Source organism: Diplotaxodon limnothrissa, linkage group LG4 (assembly GCF_057381915.1).
Source record: "Diplotaxodon limnothrissa isolate DT_005_m linkage group LG4, D_limnothrissa_male_GT1.1, whole genome shotgun sequence".
NCBI classification, from domain to species: Eukaryota; Metazoa; Chordata; class Actinopteri; order Cichliformes; family Cichlidae; genus Diplotaxodon; species Diplotaxodon limnothrissa.
This window is the reverse complement of record NC_140599.1, coordinates 15,419,520-15,437,804: the sequence shown is the minus strand read 5'-3', so window position 1 is coordinate 15,437,804 and position 18,285 is coordinate 15,419,520. Positions and strand designations below refer to the sequence as shown.

The 18,285-nt window shown below is 40.1% G+C and overlaps 1 protein-coding gene across 2 annotated transcripts; it reads left to right on the top strand.

Annotated features, from left to right (window-relative positions):
* Nucleotides 1–1,051: 1,051 nt before the first annotated feature.
* Nucleotides 1,052–16,795, top strand: slc6a16a (solute carrier family 6 member 16a). 2 transcript variants are annotated; one of them, XM_085351519.1, is made up of 12 exons: nucleotides 1,052–1,297; nucleotides 6,858–7,083; nucleotides 7,876–8,033; nucleotides 8,670–8,796; nucleotides 8,869–9,044; nucleotides 11,914–12,024; nucleotides 12,196–12,437; nucleotides 12,590–12,770; nucleotides 13,644–13,845; nucleotides 14,030–14,189; nucleotides 14,285–14,447; nucleotides 15,576–16,795. In XM_085351519.1, exons 1-12 carry the CDS (start codon nucleotides 1,295–1,297, stop codon nucleotides 15,924–15,926), a joined length of 2,100 nt encoding a protein of 699 aa, XP_085207645.1. In that variant the 5' UTR covers nucleotides 1,052–1,294; the 3' UTR covers nucleotides 15,927–16,795. The 2 variants fall into 2 exon arrangements, with proteins under 2 accessions (XP_085207645.1, XP_085207646.1); XM_085351520.1 differs by lacking the exon at nucleotides 1,052–1,297 and having other exon boundaries at nucleotides 6,947–7,000.
* Nucleotides 16,796–18,285: the final 1,490 nt, after the last annotated feature.

Below are 18,285 nucleotides of genomic sequence, written 5' to 3'. Positions count from 1 at the left end.
TATCCTGCTGTGAGCTTTGCCTTGCAGAAGAGCACTTATAATGTGCATTCTAGCTGCATGGTTACTCCTTCAGTACAAAGATGTCCAGTGTGTAAATCTCTGTCCCTACACAGAGGTGTAAATCTCTGTGTAATGAAACTATCTAAGGGATAGTTTCATTACAAATGTAATGAAACTATCCCTTAAAAAATGTTAATAGGCTGTTTTTCTTTTCAACATGTGAACAGGTAAATATGAGCTTTATCTCCTTTTAAGAGCCTAAATGTTTCCCTTTATGGATTCATGAATATGCTCAGTTGAATTACCGCTCTGATTCATTGCTCCTCTAATCGCACTACTGGAACCACAACGTTCAAGTCAGTGGATTACCATTTGGGTGACTTGGTATAAGTTGTCGTTGTGACACATTTTCTCCACCAGGGGGAGTGCAGCTACTCTACTACTAAAAATAATTCATAATACTATACCGTAAGTGGCTTTGTGGACACAGACAGGTTTTTATTTTAATCCTAATCCATGTCATATATATTTAATATCAGTACCCATTTTTATGCAAAGAGCCCACAATTTTGTTTATTTGTAGTGACAATCTAATTGTTTTTCAAGTAGCACTGTTGAAGCATGTTAATATTTCTCAGAAAACCTATACCCCCGCTGGTTTTTTAAACTACAAATGCTAATGACTTCACGCAAAACAGCTTCGTTACAAAACCCCGTGTATTGCAGTTTAGTATCTGAGTTATTCCCAATGCACACTGACTCTGAGCCACTTGTTGATTTCTGTGCATTTCTGTGCGTAAAGTAAGGCACAGACGGCGCACTCTTCTGCGCTCTCTGGCTGAGCTTTAATTAATCTACTAATGACTTTTATTTCTGCGCATGACTGCAGCCTATAATTAAGTCAAGTGTGAGAGTTCAGTGTGCTCACTGTCAAGCCGTGCAGGTTCCACACAGTAATCCAGCAGCAGTGTGTATTCTTGTGTTGTCAAGCCCCGCTTCCCATTTTGGGGAAGGGCAGCTCAGCCCCTTCGGTCTTCCCATTGGCTCAGCTCCTCTCCTTCGTTTCTTCTTGACTTGTTGACCACGGTTTGTTCCAGCTCTCGTAAACGTGTCCGCAAGTTGTCAAACCTGGTCAAGGCTTTTGTCCCCGTATAAATTTTATCTGCTACCCCGATTGTTATCAGAAACAACGAAAAGGAAACTATTTTAAAAGAAGCCCTGTGGGAAGACGAGCAGAGAAACTAACACCAGGACTGCTGGAAACTCTACTCCTCAGTGGGACCGTGCTGTCAGCATGGTATGTCCACAGCACATCGTTATTCGACTGTTATTCTTTAATAGTGTGGCTTTGTGAGCTCTAATCTCAGTCATACTTTTTTTTCCAGCGAAAAAACGGGTCTTGTTATTACTATTGTTTGCACTGCATACTGCTGGCTGGTTCCTTTGTCAGTTATGTAATGAGTCATGTGTGCGTTAGGGCTGTATGCTACCGCACTATGATTAAGCCCCCCTATACATTCTTACACAAGAATGCACTCATTGTTTATATGTTGAGCAGCACCTACACAACCAAACTTAAACCCAGTGACATACAGTATGGTTTGCTGCATATAGCAAGCTGCAGCCAAATATACAGTCATTAACTTTTTTTAAAGTCTCTCTTTATCTTCTTTTTGTTTTGTTTTGGGGGTTGTGTCTGTTTTAGTCCCTTAAACTTTGAGCACAGATGATAAAATCTGCCACAGCTCTTAAACCTTTATCTGATCTGTGGATGCAAACGCCCTCCGAGATGAAAGGCTGCTCTCTAGCATCCTAATCACCAGTTTCATCAGTTTTTAAACTGGACATTTACAATGGAGCCACGAGCATCTATAGCTCTATGTTACTCAAACTGAATTATAAATAGCAATGAACAACCCTTTATGTGATAAGCTGTATGGTAAAGCCAGCTGCATTCAGGGAAAATTGTCATGCTCATATTACAGTTTTGGTTATAGCAACATGTAAGATAAGATAAGATAAGATAAGACTTTATTGATCCCACAATGGGGAAATTTTTGCATCACCTCAGCTCAGGTACAGATATCAGAAGGAAATACAAAAATACAAATAAGTACAATCAATGAAAAAAGATAATATACAATGGTAGCATACACAGTATGTGATTATGGATATGGTTGGAAATATGGAAGACATAAACTATATAGCTTGATATAGCTATTGTACCACTACTATTCCTATTTATAGACATGTACACATACACATGTATACACTAAATATACATATGTATACATATACATACATATATACCTGCACATGTCCATACACATGGAAGGTCCATTATGCATGAAGTGGTGACCGTGGATATTCACAGTGTCCAGTGACTTATGACATTGTGATTGAGGAGTTATAGAGTCTAACTGCTGTTGGGATGAATGATCTGCGAAAGCGCTCCTTCCTGCAGCGAGGGTGTTTCAGTCTCTGACTAAAGGAGCTGCTCAGCCCACTCACATACTCATGCAGTGGGTGATGTGGGTTGTTCATGATGGATGTCAGCTTTACTAACATCCTCCTCTCGCCAACCACCTCCACAGACTCCAGGGGACATCCCAGCATGGAGCTAGACCTCCGCACCAGTTTGTCAATCCTGCTCCTGTCCCTGTCCCTGCATCCACTCCCCCGGCAGATGCTACCACAGTGTCATAGAATGTCCTTAACAGAGTCCTGCAGACTCCGAAGGACCTCAGTCTCCTCAGCAGGTGGCGTCGACTCTGGCCCTTCTTATACAGGATGTCTGTATTTGTAGTCCAGTCCAGTTTATTGTTGAGGTGAACACCCAGGTACTTATAAGAGTCCACTATCTCAATGTCTTTCCCTTGGATGTTCACCGGTGTTGTAGGGGGTGACTTCCTGCTGAAATCTATGATCATCTCCTTTGTCTTGCCGGCGTTGATTTGGAGTACGTTGGTCTCACATGTGGCTGTCATGATCGAGCTTCTTCACTGAGTAATTCTACACCTTAGGGACGGCTGAACCACTGCTGCATGATTTTATCCAGAGTAGAAACATAGAAGAGTGGTTCCTTGTTTCCCAAACAGTTCCTGGGACAGATGCTCACTGACCAGGAGACACAAATTTACAACCAGTGCACGTGTGCTTGTGTGTGTGCTGGTGTGTGCTTGTGTGTGTGTGTGTGTGTGTGTGTGTGTGTGTGTGTGTGTGTGTGTGTGTGTGTGTGTGTGTGTGTTGGGGTTTGTTGGTGAAAGGAGGACAATTAGGGTTAACCAAGTATAGCAAAAAGGAAAGGGGGGAGAAACCCAGTAGTTATTTTGAGAGACACTGCATTATGTATTTTAAAGTGGGAAAATGTGTTCAAAATTAGAAACATATCAGCCAGAAGTGGAAATAACCATTGAATACAAATACAAAACCCTCTCATTTGTCAAATGTGTATATATTGATAATCTTTTTCAGTAAATTAAAAAACCTAATACAGACTTGTTATGTTCTTGTGGTTTCATAATAGCAAAGACAGTGAAACACTGAAGAGTTGAACAGTATCAACTTGTACTTGCAGGCTCATGCCGATGACTTGTTTTGATGTTAGAGAGCTGTAGTAATGTGTAAAAGTCTTGAGCCAACCTCATTTCTTTGTTTCAAATCAAATCAAATCAAATCACTTTTTATTGTCACATCACATGTGCAGGCACACTGGCACAGCACATGCGAGTGAAATTCTTGTGTGCGAGCCCCACAAGCAACAGAGATGTGCAAACACAACAACACAAACGAGCAAAATACAAGAATGGCCAACCTGAAACTAATAAATATATGTACAATATATAATAGTGTATGCATTTCTGGATGTGTATACTAAATATTTTCCTACGTGTGTGTGTGTGTGTGTGTGTGTGTGTGTGTGTGTGTGTGTGTGTGTGTGTGTGTGTGTGTGTGTATACACATTTTTACAAATTAAATAGTAAAAAAATAAAATAAAATAATAATAATAATAATAAAATATATAAAATATACAGAGTTGAATATGTGCAAAACAAGTGGCATTTATATACAGTATGGAGTGCATAATGTTGAAGTTCCAGTAGTGAAGCTGAGGTGTCTATGACGTGTTCAGCAGTCTGATGGCCTGGTGGAAAAAGCTGTCTCTCAGTCTGCTGGTACGGGACCGGATGCTGCAGAACCTCCTTCCTGATGGAAGCAGTCTGAACAGTTTATGGCTGGGGTGACTGGAGTCCTTGATGATCCTCCCCGCTTTCCTCAGGCAGCGCTTCCTGTAGATGTCTTGGAGGGAGGGAAGCTCACCTCCAATTATCCGTTCAGAGCACCGCACTACTCGCTGGAGAGCTTTGCAGTTGTAGGCGGTGCTGTTGCCATACCAGGTGGTGATGCATCCAGTGAGGATGCTCTCAATGGCACAGTGATAGAAGGTCCTGAGGATGCGGGGGCTCATGCCGAATCTTTTCAGTCTCCTGAGAAAGAAGAGGCGCTGCTGCGCCTTCTTCACTGTTTTGTTTGTGTGTACTGACCACGTAAGATCCTCAGCCAGGTGTACGCCAAGGAACCGGAAGCTGCTCACTCTCTCCACAGCAGCGCCGTTGATGGTGATGGGGGTGTGTACTTCTCTGCACCTCCGGAAGTCCACTATCAACTCCTTTGTCTTTGCGACGTTGAGGGTGAGATGGTTGTCTTGACACCAGTGGGTCAGGGCGCTGACCTCCTCCCTGTAAGCCGTCTCATCACCATTGGTGATAAGACCCACCACTGTAGTGTCGTCCGCAAACTTCACAATGATGTTGGAGCTGTTAGTGGCTGTGCAGTCGTAGGTGTAGAGTGAGTACAGGAGAGGGCTCAGTACACACCCCTGTGGAGCACCAGTGTTCAGTGTGATGGGGGATGAGGTGATGCTGCCCAGTCTGACCACTTGGCGTCTGTCAGACAGGAAGCTAAGGATCCAGCTGCAGAGGGAGCTGCTCAGTCCTAGATCCTGCAGTTTCCTGTCCAGCTTCGAGGGAACGATGGTATTGAATGCTGAGCTGTAATCTACAAACAGCATCCTCACATACGTGTCTCTCTTCTCCAGGTGTGACAGGGCAGTGTGTAGTGTCAGGGCTATGGCATGATCACTAGTAGAAAGTATTTGCAGTGATTTATTGAAACATGTAAACATACATGGAAGTACAGTTTATAAGGCAAAAACAGAGTTTGTACAATTCTAATGAGCTTAACAGTCAATGACCATCTTTATTCATCAACGCAGTCTGAGTTCTCATATTTTACCTTATCTGTAATTTCTTTAAGTAGTCTTCAGGAATATTTCTCCACTCTTCTTGAAGGACATTCAAAGCTCCTCTTTGGAAGCCGGCTACCTTTTGTTCTGCTCTCAGACAAGATGATCCTATGCTACTTCAAAAATGTTAAGGTCACCTTTTAATAATCAAGTAAATCATAACAGTATATTCCATGTACTGCTAAATTTTCCAAGGAGTTGACCAATCAAATAATCTACTAGTCACTTCAGCTCTATAGAAAAGTGTGTTTGCTCTAAGGTAAGTGATCAAATGAACTCACAGGAGTGTGTGAAGCAGACTTTTTCAGTATAGTTTATAGCTCAAACACATGGATCCTTGAAGCTTAATCAAGCTGTTGACTTTTTAATTATTTGTTCAGCATACCCTGATAGCCCTAACCCTAACTTTTTTCCTATATTATTACCAACTGTACCCACTTTGTGGTTTACCCATGCACCTCAGCACCACCCACAGTATGAACCAATGCAAGCCTAACACCTCCCAGCGGATTTCTCCCTCCCACTCCCAACCACACATCACTGTATGGCTTCTGTCCGCCCCACTTTCCCCTCCTTTCTATTTGTGCATGCATATATTTGTCACAGTCTCACACTCTATGCATGTGGGCATGGATATTTCTGAAATCACCTGCCCTATCCGGCCGTGTGTTTTGAACAGCCATGAACTCTTTCTGGGTCTTGTAATTTTCCATTCTAACCAGCTGATACCAGGAGAGGTCATGTTCTGAAGCCAGCTTGGCTTGTGTTAAGCCATTTTGGATCCGTCACTTTCATCTGAGCTGACATTTAGTGTTCAGTGTGGCGGTGATTCAGCTGAATGCTTTTTTTCCCCCTGAAATGCACACCATGACCCTGGTGTTTACATTAAATGAAAGAGAATTGAGGTGATGCAACAAAGTTTTTTATCTGGATAATTTCATAATAAGAAAGAGCACAGTAAGTAACACACATCCATTATTTATGCATTCTATATGCATTTAAACCTGCCATTATGTCAGTCTTGCTAATGAATTGCTAACACCTGGGTGTACTGATGAAGCATTTTGAAAGGTCAGTCACAGTTGGCCTTCACCTCAGTGCTAAATATGCCAGTTGAATGACTTTAACGTAAAAGAGCATCAGTAGGAAATTCAGTGTCTGCATTAGCATTTCTTTATACATCTGACGTAGTGATGGGAGAATGACGAGTTAGAGTAAAGATAATGCCTTAATGTTGGATTACGTAATGCATTGTCTCACTGCTGTGTTTTCACACTGATAAGGAGTAGTGATATAACCTTTGACAACATGACAACATAACAACATAACAGCAAGTGCTTTTCCTCTTTGTTGTCCCTGATAAATTTGTGATAAAGGTTCTTCCATCATAATTTAATTCTTTCCTTACATAATTTTGTGCACAGAGTAGTCTGTTGCCACACATATTTGCTCAGCATAACTACAATGACTTTGTGCAGACTTACACGTCAGGATGAAGCTTCAACTGATAATCGGTTTAGTTCATCATATTACTTCTTCTCTTTATAACAAGACAGAAAAGCCTCCGCTGGACGGCAGCGAGGGCAGAACCTGGATGGAAGAAGGCCGGTCCCAAACTCAGCTCACAGCTGTGGATGGTCCCGATGAAGCTGCGACAGACGACGGAGACCGTCCAGCATGGGATTCTAAGATTCAGTATGTGCTAGCCCAGGTGGGCTTCAGTGTGGGCTTAGGGAATGTGTGGAGATTTCCATACCTCTGCCATCAAAATGGAGGTGGTGAGTGTTAAGACAAGATTAACTTACAGGTTTAAGTTATTAACTTAGTAGCTGTTTTGGTGCCAAAGCAATGCAACATGGAGAACACAAAATTGGTCCAAAAACCTCTCATGTTCAGCTGTTTTTTGTAAAAAGATAACAATGTTAGCCTTTTCTGCAGCTATGGGGCATATATGGTATCACTCTTGGCTGGAAGCAGTGCTTAAACAATGGAAAAAACACAAACTTTGTCCAAAAACCTCTCATGTTTAACTGTTTTCCACTTTTTCTTTGGTCATTTTAGCCTTTTTGGCCAGGGTGAAGGGAGTGTCTGCCATCAAACAAGAAGACAGCCGCATGTAGCTATGATGGTGTTTGCTAGTTCACCTTACATGCATTAATGTAATAACGTGGTTAGCCTGCTCAACGTAAATTACACACGAGCACACGAGATCCTGCGAATGTCACTGTGTGAAACTGACTTTTCTTTCTAGAGAAGAGTAGAACTCTAAACCATATTTTATTTCTAGCTTTACAACACATGCATGCAGCATGTTTGGTTAGAACATGAGACTCCAAGCATCTTTTAGAGAGGTTGCTGACATATAAATTTGCTTATTTTTTCCAGCTTCAATGGCAAATTATGAGTTTGTGTTTAAAAAAAAAAGCCAAAAACTGTTGTTTTTTTTTAATGTGCTTAGTTAGACTGTGTTTGCCTGTAACATGTGCAAATGCAAAGTTTTTTTTCCCTCTGGAACTACAGGTGACTTTGGGTTTGCCTTTAAAATATATCTCCTCCTTTGTTCCTTCCAGGCGCCTTCATGCTGCTGTATGTTTTTCTTTTGGTGGTTGTGGGAGTTCCACTGTTTTTTATGGAGCTGGCTGCTGGTCAAAGCATTCGACAGGGCAGCATTGGTGTATGGAAGCACATCTCTCCAAAGCTGGGAGGGATCGGCTACTCCAGCTGCATGGTGAGCATTTTCTTTTTTTTTCTGTCTGAGACCTTTTTCTGTTTACGTTCATGTACCTGTGTGTTCTGATAAGGCTGCTGTTGTTTGACAGCTGACTTGCTTTTTCCAAGTCTGGGTTTCAAAAGTAGCACCGGGGTCAGTATTTTTAATCTCTTCACCTTCACTTATCTGGCCCCAATCCTGCATCACGTGTCACCGCCTTTATCACCTTTCTGTAAACACCTTAGCCAAGCTGCATGTGTGTGTATATACTCACGCACACCCATGCTGTAACATGAGAAAGGTAGTGTGCTGTGCGTCTGTGCTGGCAGTTGATTGCGTAACAAGTTGGGGAAAACACAGAGTACCCAAGAACGTTTTTGTCCGCACACACAACAGAAATCTACGACTAGATAGCCTGTGGTTTTTATAAAGCGTGTTTATTTTTCTTTAAATAGACCTAACCTCTGTTTGTCATTGTTAAGGTCAATGTCGAACCTTATGGCTACATTCCCTGGGTTAGCCTTTACTTGTAGGCTACAAGTATAAAAGAAATCACAGCATTACACTGAAGCTGCAAACAATTTGCAGCATATTTTAATAATATGATTAATAATACTGATTATTTATTGATATAAATGCTTTCTTCTTCCCCAGGTCTGTTTTTATGTGGCTTTGTACTATAACGTTATCATTGCATGGAGCCTGTTCTACATGGGTAACTCCTTTCAGTATCCTCTGCCATGGGAGAAGTGTCCAACGAATGTAACCTCCAATGACACAGGTAATCACATGACCGAGTGAAATGAAGTGATGTCTGATGAAGCCTACAGTGTTTTCTTTTCTCAATCAACAGTGAAAGAATGCGCAAGCAGCTCCCCAACGTCGTATTTCTGGTTTCGGAAAGCTCTCAACATCACAAATTCCATTGAAGAATCTGGAGAGTTTAACCCCATCATGACAGGCTGTTTATTGGCTGCTTGGGCAATTGTTGCCTTGGCAATGATAAAGGGCATCAAGTCTTCTGCAAAGGTACATGAACACCAGTCCCACCGTTAGCACACAAATATAAAGTGTTTGTGTTAATGTTAGTGTTATCTCTCAGTTAAACATAAGCTGCAGCTCGCTCCTTTTCTGCCTCAGGTTGGAGATCCGTAGCGTTACAGAAAACAAACACTGAAATATACACTACAATGGGAAAGTACAAGAGAAAAAAAGAGACCTCTACTCATGCTGGGCTCCTGTGGGAGGACAGCATGAGAACAGGAAATAAAAAAACTCCTCTGCACAAAAAAGCACATAAATGTCCACAGCACAACATTATGGAACACGTGACAAGCCACAGGGTCGGGTGGGGGGTGAGGAGTAATCCGAAGCAAACACAGCAGCCATCCTGCCCAGCGCTACCATTCCAGCGCGGGCTCAGACACGCCATGTTCCCACTTACATTAGTATTTTTCCATATATTCACTGTGCTTACTTGACAGCTTGTCTTAAATGTATTCGATGGAAATTAGTAACTGCATTTTCAATTATTCTAAACTTTTTGTGTATCTGACAGTACTATAATCTTCTACAGTGATTATAACATTTTAGTACACATTAACACTAAGAAACAGACACGCAAAATCAATGGCTGGGAAAAAGCTGCTGATGTTAGCTAGCCATCTTAAACATGGACACCTGCACTGACAATGCATCTTCCAAAATGGGCAGAAATATTTTTAGTGGGACCTTCTCACAGTGGCTCAGCAGGATGGAGCAGGATGTCTACAAATCGAAATGTTGGTAGCTCTTCCAGGCTTCATGTCAAGGTAATCTTGGCAGGATTATGAACCCAGAGTTGCTCCTGATGTATCTCTGTGAATGTTAGAAAAAGTGTTAAAGCAAAGGTAAAAGCATTGTGTGAATGAGAGTTGCAGTAGGAGGCGCTTTGTGTGATCAACTTGGGTAGAATGGCTAAGATGACAACCACAGTTTTACATTTGGCTGTATAACCTTGAGCCAAATGTTGCACTTACCCAGTAAATATGTTGACATTTGATAACTGTTGGCTGACAGCCTTTTCTCAATGTCTAGTTATGGTGGAAAATCCTATGGGCTCAAAATGTGGTCATAAATATTTTGTACTTGTAAATCAGTTTTGTACTTGTAAATCAGGATTTGTATGTGTAAAAAAGATTTGTGTGTGCGTAAAAAAGATTTGTGTGTGCGTAAAAAAGATTTGTGTGTGGACTTAGCCAAAAAAAACCCTGCAAGTTACAAGTACGAATTTTGACCCTATTTTCTTCCTTTCATCTGATTGGTGAATGTCATGTCAATCACAAATGTAACAATCCAATCAGAGAACAGATGGGTTTGGCTGTCGGAGGGGTGCTTTTTTTGAACTGCAGGCCTTTGAAGGGAATAAATGCCCTTTTACATGCCAACCCAGCGTTTTCCTTCATCACCACGAAGGAAAACAGTCTGTGGTCGTCCGAGTTTGGTGATTTTTGTGTCACAGGACTACGTGTTTAATACAGGGACTTCCACAGCCTTTTCAACAGCGCTGCGGACCGCAGGGGGGGCAGTGTTTTGGAAATGACAGTCTTCATTACAAAGCTTTCTTCATTATGAATTAGCATACATGTTTTTATTGAACATTTGAAGAACTAGCAAAAAAACCCAGAAACTCTTGTAGAGGACATAAAGTCAGAGATAAAAACGACAAGGAGCAGGTGCATCTAGTACAGGTAGAGCTGCTGCAAAAACCCACAGAGCCCAGCAGCCAGCGCAACAAATTCTGGATCCTTTGCTTTTAGTTAGCAGTTAGCATTAGCAGCACATCCTGCATCCGATGTGAAAGGACTTTTATGCTGCGCACTGTGACTCACAGCAATGGTCCGGGTCAGCCCTGACATTGTGTTAAATTAATCCTAAAGTAATAATGATATTTCTAACCACTGACATACCACAACTTTATCCTTTCAACAGCAGCTGAAAGTAAGGGGACCTAACTGCTATCAGATATTTATATAGAGATTACCCTTCAAGGACCTGCAGTTCAAAAAAGTTCCCCTCCGACAGCCAAACCCATCTGTTCTCTGATTGGATTGTTTAATTTGTGATTGACATGACATTGACCAATCAGCTTAAAGGAAGAAAAATAGGGTCAAAATTCGTACTTGTAACTTGCAGGGTTTTTTTGGCAAAGTCCACACACAAATCTTTTTTACGCACGCACAATTTATTTTTTTTTTTTTGCACATGCAAATCTTTTTTACGCACACACAACTTTTTTTTACACATACAAATCTTTTTTACAAGTACAAAACTGATTTACAAGTACAAAATATTTATGACCACATTTTGAGCCCATACAAATCACTCCAAAATGAAAGTTGAACCTGCATTGTGGACGTTTACCACAATGATGATTCAAGTTACCATGGTCTTTGTTCATAGGAAGGTACAAACCACATACATGCCGTGTGATTGTTGGGGTTATTTTTATTATTGTCATGTCCGTGCCTTGCAAAAAAAAAAAAAAAAACCCACCTTGAAGCGACTGTTACTGTGAATAAATAAAAAGACAATTTTTTGCAATACTCTAATCTGTGTTTTTCACCTTGTAAGAGAGGCTGATGCAATATTTACATGAAAACACCATAAACATTCTAACATTTACGGTTCAGTTTTTTTGGTGCTGTACCATGACCACCGTGTTTGCTGGGTATGCACTCAAATTACTAAGTTTAAAAATAAAAGTATGCAATTTGAGGAACCTGAGGGTTGGTGCTTGGCAGGTAAACTGGTAAACTTTAATTTTTAATAGTGAAGTGAGATTGAGAAAAGCAAATGATCATATTTTACAAAATGCTGCACTGTTGAAATCATTATCCATTTCTTTTTCCAATCTTAGGTGATGTACTTTTCCTCCATTTTTCCCTATGTGGTGCTTTTTATTTTCCTGATCAGAGGATTACTGTTGGACGGTGCCTTGGAAGGAATCACCTACATGTTTTATCCTAAGGTAAGCAATATTCTCTCTCTTCCTTTTTCTTGACATCTTTTCTTTATTTTCATTTAACTAACAAAAGACAAACACCTCAGTGATTACAAAAAAAAAAACCATAATAAAACATTTTAAGCTTTGACGAAAGAATGTAAACCTAAAGATGCTTTTATTTTGTCATATTTGCAGCTGGAGATCTGGGGTAACGTGCAGGTGTGGCGACAGGCTGCTACACAAGTGTTTTTCGCCCTGGGCCTGGGCTATGGTTCTGTTATCGCGTACTCCTCCTACAATCCAGTCCACAACAACTGCCACAGGGATGCTCTGATGGTCTCCTGCATCAACTTCATGACATCCGTGCTGGCCTCTCTAGTGGTTTTCATCGTGCTCGGTTTCCGTGCCAAGAACATTGCACTACGTTGTGTGGCTGAGTACGTATGTCTGTGCATGATTGAAATGGTAATTCAAATCCAACTAGCGAGCACTTTTAGATTGGCAAACTGCCGTAACAATCTTAAGGTGGACTGCTTGTTTGATTGGTTATCTTAGATTTAATTATTATTTTTGTGTTTAACCTTTTCAGAAATCTCAGTGTACTAAACTTATTGGCGTCCAGTGGATCTAACCAGCATTGGTGGCCATGGTTCAACATGACAGATGTAAGCAGTGTGACTTTAGCTGAATACAGAGAGTGGTACCATCTCTACAGCTCCATGGTGGGTCCTAAAATCACTGACTGCAGTCTGGAGCAGGAGATGAATAAGGTAATCTTGAGATATTAATAACAACAGCTTTGCTTCACAACATGATTAAAAACAAGCGACTTGAGGCACAAAGTTTAAAACGTCAACATGTCAAAGGTAAAAAAAAACAACAACAAAAAAACAGTAGTGTTTTTGCAGTAGTTTAAGGGATCTAAGAAACTGGAACAAGTGGCGTGTAAACGGTAACAAGATGGGAATACACATCTATAAGCATGCGTGAAAATTAGGACAACAGCTGAGATTTCTTATGTATATATGGTCTGTATTATAATACATTATAGGAAGAGGTATGTCCAATAATAAAGAGCAGTCACTGGTATTAAACTGAGTTTCTAATGTGCTGCTTCACTCATCCAGGATTACAAAGTGTTTTAAAGACAACTTTGCATAAATGAAAGAACTGCAGGTGTCCTACGAGGCACAAGATGCTGGATCGGTTACAAAAATCAAAGTTGAACATTTCAGTAACAATTATAGCGCCGAGCGCCGATGTTCCCAGGACCTACGAAGAATCTAGGAGGTGCTATAAAATATCAAGCAGGCAAGACAATGAAAATGTATTGGAAATTGTATCTTGCTGGTTTTCTAGGAAAAATGAAAGCAAGCTGTGATACTAAAGAAGGAGATACTAAAGAAACAGGACAAGATGTACAAAGAGTCATGTTATCTCACGGTGTTTGTTTTATTTAAAAAGAAAAGACCTATTCTCTGTGTTAAAGAGCATGTTATGCAAAAGGTGCACAGGTAATTTACTGGAATAGATTAGCTCTGGAAACAGCATCACAGTTAACACACATTTGTTGTCTGTTAGACTGAGTGGATCTGCTTTTTCCCCACGTATTTCCACTATCTTACTATCTTGTGTGCGTTCAGGGTGTCGAAGGGACAGGCCTGGCATTCATAGCATTCACTGAGGTGATGGCCTTCTTCCCAGCCAGTCCCTTCTGGTCCGCCCTGTTTTTCCTCATGCTGCTCAACCTGGGCCTCAGCACCATGTTTGGAACAATGCAGGGAATCCTCACACCTCTCATGGACAATTTCAGCCTCTTGGGGCATCACCGAACCCTACTCACGGGTACTGAACATCAGTTGACATGTGTTCAAACTCTGCTGCTGTATTTTATTGTTATTTTTTTCTTAAATAAAACTACATAAAAACCAAAAAAGTGCAAGATTCTCGTACTGCAGTGGTGTACTATGGGAGATAAATGTAGTCTTGTTGTCTTTGAAGTGGTCTTTAAATGTTTTCTGTCTTTTAGTGTCCAGCTGTGCTTTGGGGTTCATTATTGGATTACTGTTCACTCAGCGCTCTGGCAACTATTTTGTGACCATGTTTGATGACTACTCTGCAACCCTGCCTTTGGTCATTGTGGTCATTTTTGAAACCATTAGTGTGGCGTGGGTTTATGGAACAGATCGGTAAGCAACGTTATCTCTGACTTTCACAGGTTTTTTTGTCTTTATATGTTTGTTTGAAAAGATGCATTTTAAGAAAAGCATTTTGATTATTGCAGCTTTCTGGATGATATTGAAATAATGCTCAAATGGCGCCCTCCGGTGGTGTACAAGTACCTTTGGAAATATGTGTGTTTGCTGGCGATGGTCAGTCTTCTGGCAGCCAGTTTGCTCCGCATGGTCTTCAAAGGGCCCACGTACACCGCCTGGAATCAAAGCACGGTGAGATGTTCGACTTCAACTTTCCATCAAATCACATGATTTTAAACTTCAAATAGCCAGTTACCGTTTTAAAATATCAGGTGGTGTTTGCATAGCTCTTTTCTACTCTGAGCACTCACTGTGATTTTTAACACAAGCCTTATTCACCCAAACACTCACACTCTTTCTGATGAATACATCAGGAGAAAGTCAGAATTCATTGTATTTGTCCTGAAGACTGGACAATCTGGGATCAAACATCCCACTCCACTTCAGTAGACAACCTCCTGACCCACAGTACACACTATATGCATGTGTGTAACACATATATGCATGCTGGAAGATGTTGTGGTTTTAGCACAGTGTCCAAAACAGTAGAAAAGAAACTTTTTTTGTATCAACTCTGATGATCTCACAGACCTTCAGTGCAACCACCATCTCAATGTTCTGGATTCTCATTTCCTTTATTGTGATGCTCAACAAATGGAAAGTGCTTAATTTATACTGATATTAGGAGATTCACTTGGCCAGACAATAACATTGACCTTAGGAATCCTGAACTAGAGTGTTTATATTTATTCTACATATGGCATTTTTGTGCAGTTTATTCAGGTTACGCAGGGAAGAACAAATACGCTGATGATGTGGACGTCTGAAAAACTCATCTGACATTATAGCGTTAAACCTCATCATCACCTGTCCTTCTGCATCATATTGACTCCCTGTATGTTTAGGATTGTTGTCCTGCTGACTGGTGACATATTTTCCAGTGAGCGTTCATTCTGAAGCTTGTAACAAAATCATCAGTAAACGAGAGCATGTGGTTTCATTGGCACAGCTGTGCAGTGGTTATACTCACACCAAGATGCGATCCAAATACTTATGTCTGGATTCATCTGCTGTGACATAGCACAACAATATCTCTGTATTTATTCTTCATAAGAATAGTGAAGTTAGCCATTTTTTGTAGCGTCAACCTGCTTATCTGTTAACTGCATTTTTATGCTTTTGGTAACGAGTTGCTTAACCATCTCTTATCTTTTTAATTTTATAGCTCCTTTTAATCCCACAAGTAAACATTTATCTAACAGCCAAAGGTAATTCTGCCGGTGTTTGTCACTCTTAAGCTCTGTGTCTCTGCCTCTTCAGGCTTCTGAGATGACTCTCGAGTACCCTGGCTGGGCCCTGGCTATGATCATCATGCTTATAGTGTTTGCCAGCTTGCCTGTACCTGTCAGCTACATCTATTCCTTAGTGAAGAACCGCTGGGTCCGTAGCACTCCCTCCCAGGTTGAAGTCGGCCAGGAAATGCGTCGCGAGTTGTACACCAAGTGCAGCTCTACCGAGCAGCCAGATTCCCATTTCCAACCTGTCCACTTCAGGGAAGACGAGGTTCATCCCAGGCCTGCCTTCCTGTCGGTGGGCAACGAACATTACCGGCTCCTTTCCCAGGAGGAGGACGAGGAGGAGGAGGAGGAGGAACAAGACACGGGGGTGTGAGCATGGTGGTCAGAAGGAAGTTGTTTGAGAAAGGACAAAATTCAAATAGAAAGAAAAGTACAAAGACAAAAAACTAAAGCAAGCAGAGCCATGAACAGCGTTATCCTTGGATTTTATGTCTTTATATTCAGTAAACCTTTGAGAAGTTGTTTTAACTATGTATTTATATTGTATCATCCTCCTAGTGCCTCCCTATACTTGTTTTCTGAACCAGCTTTGCTGTTCAGAAGATAGAAACAGTTGTACATAAACAATAAAACAAACAGTTGTGTTTTTGAAAGGATTTAAAGTAGGAAACGTATGCAACATGCTGGTGACAGTCACTACTTTCATGTCTGGTGAATGCAGCAGCTCATAAAAATGCTTATGGGATCTTTTTTTAGCTGAAGGACTAATATGTATTTGCATGAAAACATTCTGCCTTTACAAATGCAAATCACTATCATATTTTCTGGGACTGTCACGTTATTAAAACTTATTGGAAGGGAATACATGCAGCAACACAAGAGACATTTGGAAGATATTTACCTTTGGAAAGTAAAACTCAATTTTTTGGACTTATGCCAGAAGGATGGACAAAGAACGATAAATACTTGTTTAATATTTTACTGGCAGCAGGCAAAAAAGCCATCACAAAAAAATGGCTTTCTTCAGAGAGCCCAACTATGAACATGTGGATGAACATCACAATGGACATTTACAGAATGGAGAAAATGACAGCAGATGTGAACTACAAGAGGGACCTGTTTGTATCATGATGGAAGAAATGGATGAACTACATTAAAAAAACGCAGGCCAGTTTTTGCTTTAGATTTTGACTTTGTTAACTACTAGAAGACTAGAGGAAATATTAGTGGAAACAAAAACACACTCCCTACATTTATTTATTTATTTTTCTTTCCTTTTTCTTTTTCCTTATGTATTTTTTATTTATTTATTGTTTCCTGTTTTGCTTCTATTTCTTTTCTTTTTTTTCTTCTTCTTTCATTCTTATTGTATGGATATTTTAGTTGTTTAAATATAGAAAGAAAAAAAAAAAAAAATATATATATATATATATATATATATATATATATATATATATATATATATATATATATATATATATATATATATATGTACTGACAAATTGCTGAAGTTGATGGTATTGTATAGTGATTCCAAAATGTCAATTAAAAAAAAAAAAGAAAAAAAAGAAAAAAAAAGGAAACGTACAACCTTCACTGCAAACTAGCTTTATCAATGAAAGGTTTCATTCTGAGACAGCTTTCTGCCTTGAACTGAAAACTATAAAAACTTTTGTTTTAGTTATCTGTGTTCCAAACTGGAAATTAAAACTAGTTGTGAAAAAAAAATGTTTTAGTCAGCGAAAAATAAAAACTTCAGATAATAAAGAAAAAAAAAATTCAAAAGATTTTGTGAACTTTTTTTTTTAATCCTATCTCCCACCCCTCACCCACAACCGGTCATGGCAGATGGCTGGATGTGGGTGTTTGTATCTCCTGAATGACATAGTTGGTGTATGCTCATGTGTATGTGTTTTTATGTGTCTGTATGTCTAAGTGTGCTAGTCAGTGAGTCAGTTTGTGCGTCCATAAGTTATTAAAGAAGAATGTGCTGGCTGCAATGAAGAGAAGCGAGCTTATCGCCATTCTATAGCTTACCCTGTGCACTGCAAAATTTTGTGCTACTGAACAGACCAGATCAGCAGCTCAGAATTTTAGTGGTCCATGTACATGTTTTTTGGCCTGCAAAAACAAAGCTTTTATTTTCATATTTGTAAATATTTATAGAATATCATGAATAGAAATATTGTATATATTTCACTTTAAATCTGTCAAAATAATGCCAACGTTCTCTTTTCTTCACATTGGAATCTGTTGATCAGGTGGTTTGATGAAGGACTCCCACCAGCTTTTTCCCAATTAAAGGTTTTACTGGTGATCACAGTAACGGGTGGTGCTGTTTTGAAGGCTAGGAAAACATTTTCCTTCACTCCACCTGAGCTCACCGTCTGGTTAACAGCTCAGTCTCTTTGCTGTGTTTGTAGACCCTGGCTCAACATTAAACTATGAGATCATCATAGTGTAAAAAAAAAAAAAAAAAAAAAGCATTCTGCCTTGAGTAACTGTGTGTGTGTGTGTGTGTGTGTGTGTGTGTGTGTGTGTGTGTGTGTGTGTGTGTGTGTGTGTGTTTGAATATTTCTGTAATGATTTAGGCTGGTTTTGAAATGTGACAGGGTTTTTTTTAACTTTTTTTTGGTTTTGGTTATTTTTGTATTTCTATCATTTTACCTCATAAGAGCACAGCAATGTTTTTACGTGTTCACAAAAAATGTGCAGTGTAGCAGTATTTTTAC

Bases quoted from the DNA above. Each gene is read 5' to 3' on its own strand.
- slc6a16a (XM_085351519.1), top strand. The intron at 8,797-8,868 runs GTAATCACATGA...CTCAATCAACAG, and splicing joins TGTAACCTCCAATGACACAG to TGAAAGAATGCGCAAGCAGC. The intron at 9,045-11,913 runs GTACATGAACAC...TTCCAATCTTAG, and splicing joins GCATCAAGTCTTCTGCAAAG to GTGATGTACTTTTCCTCCAT.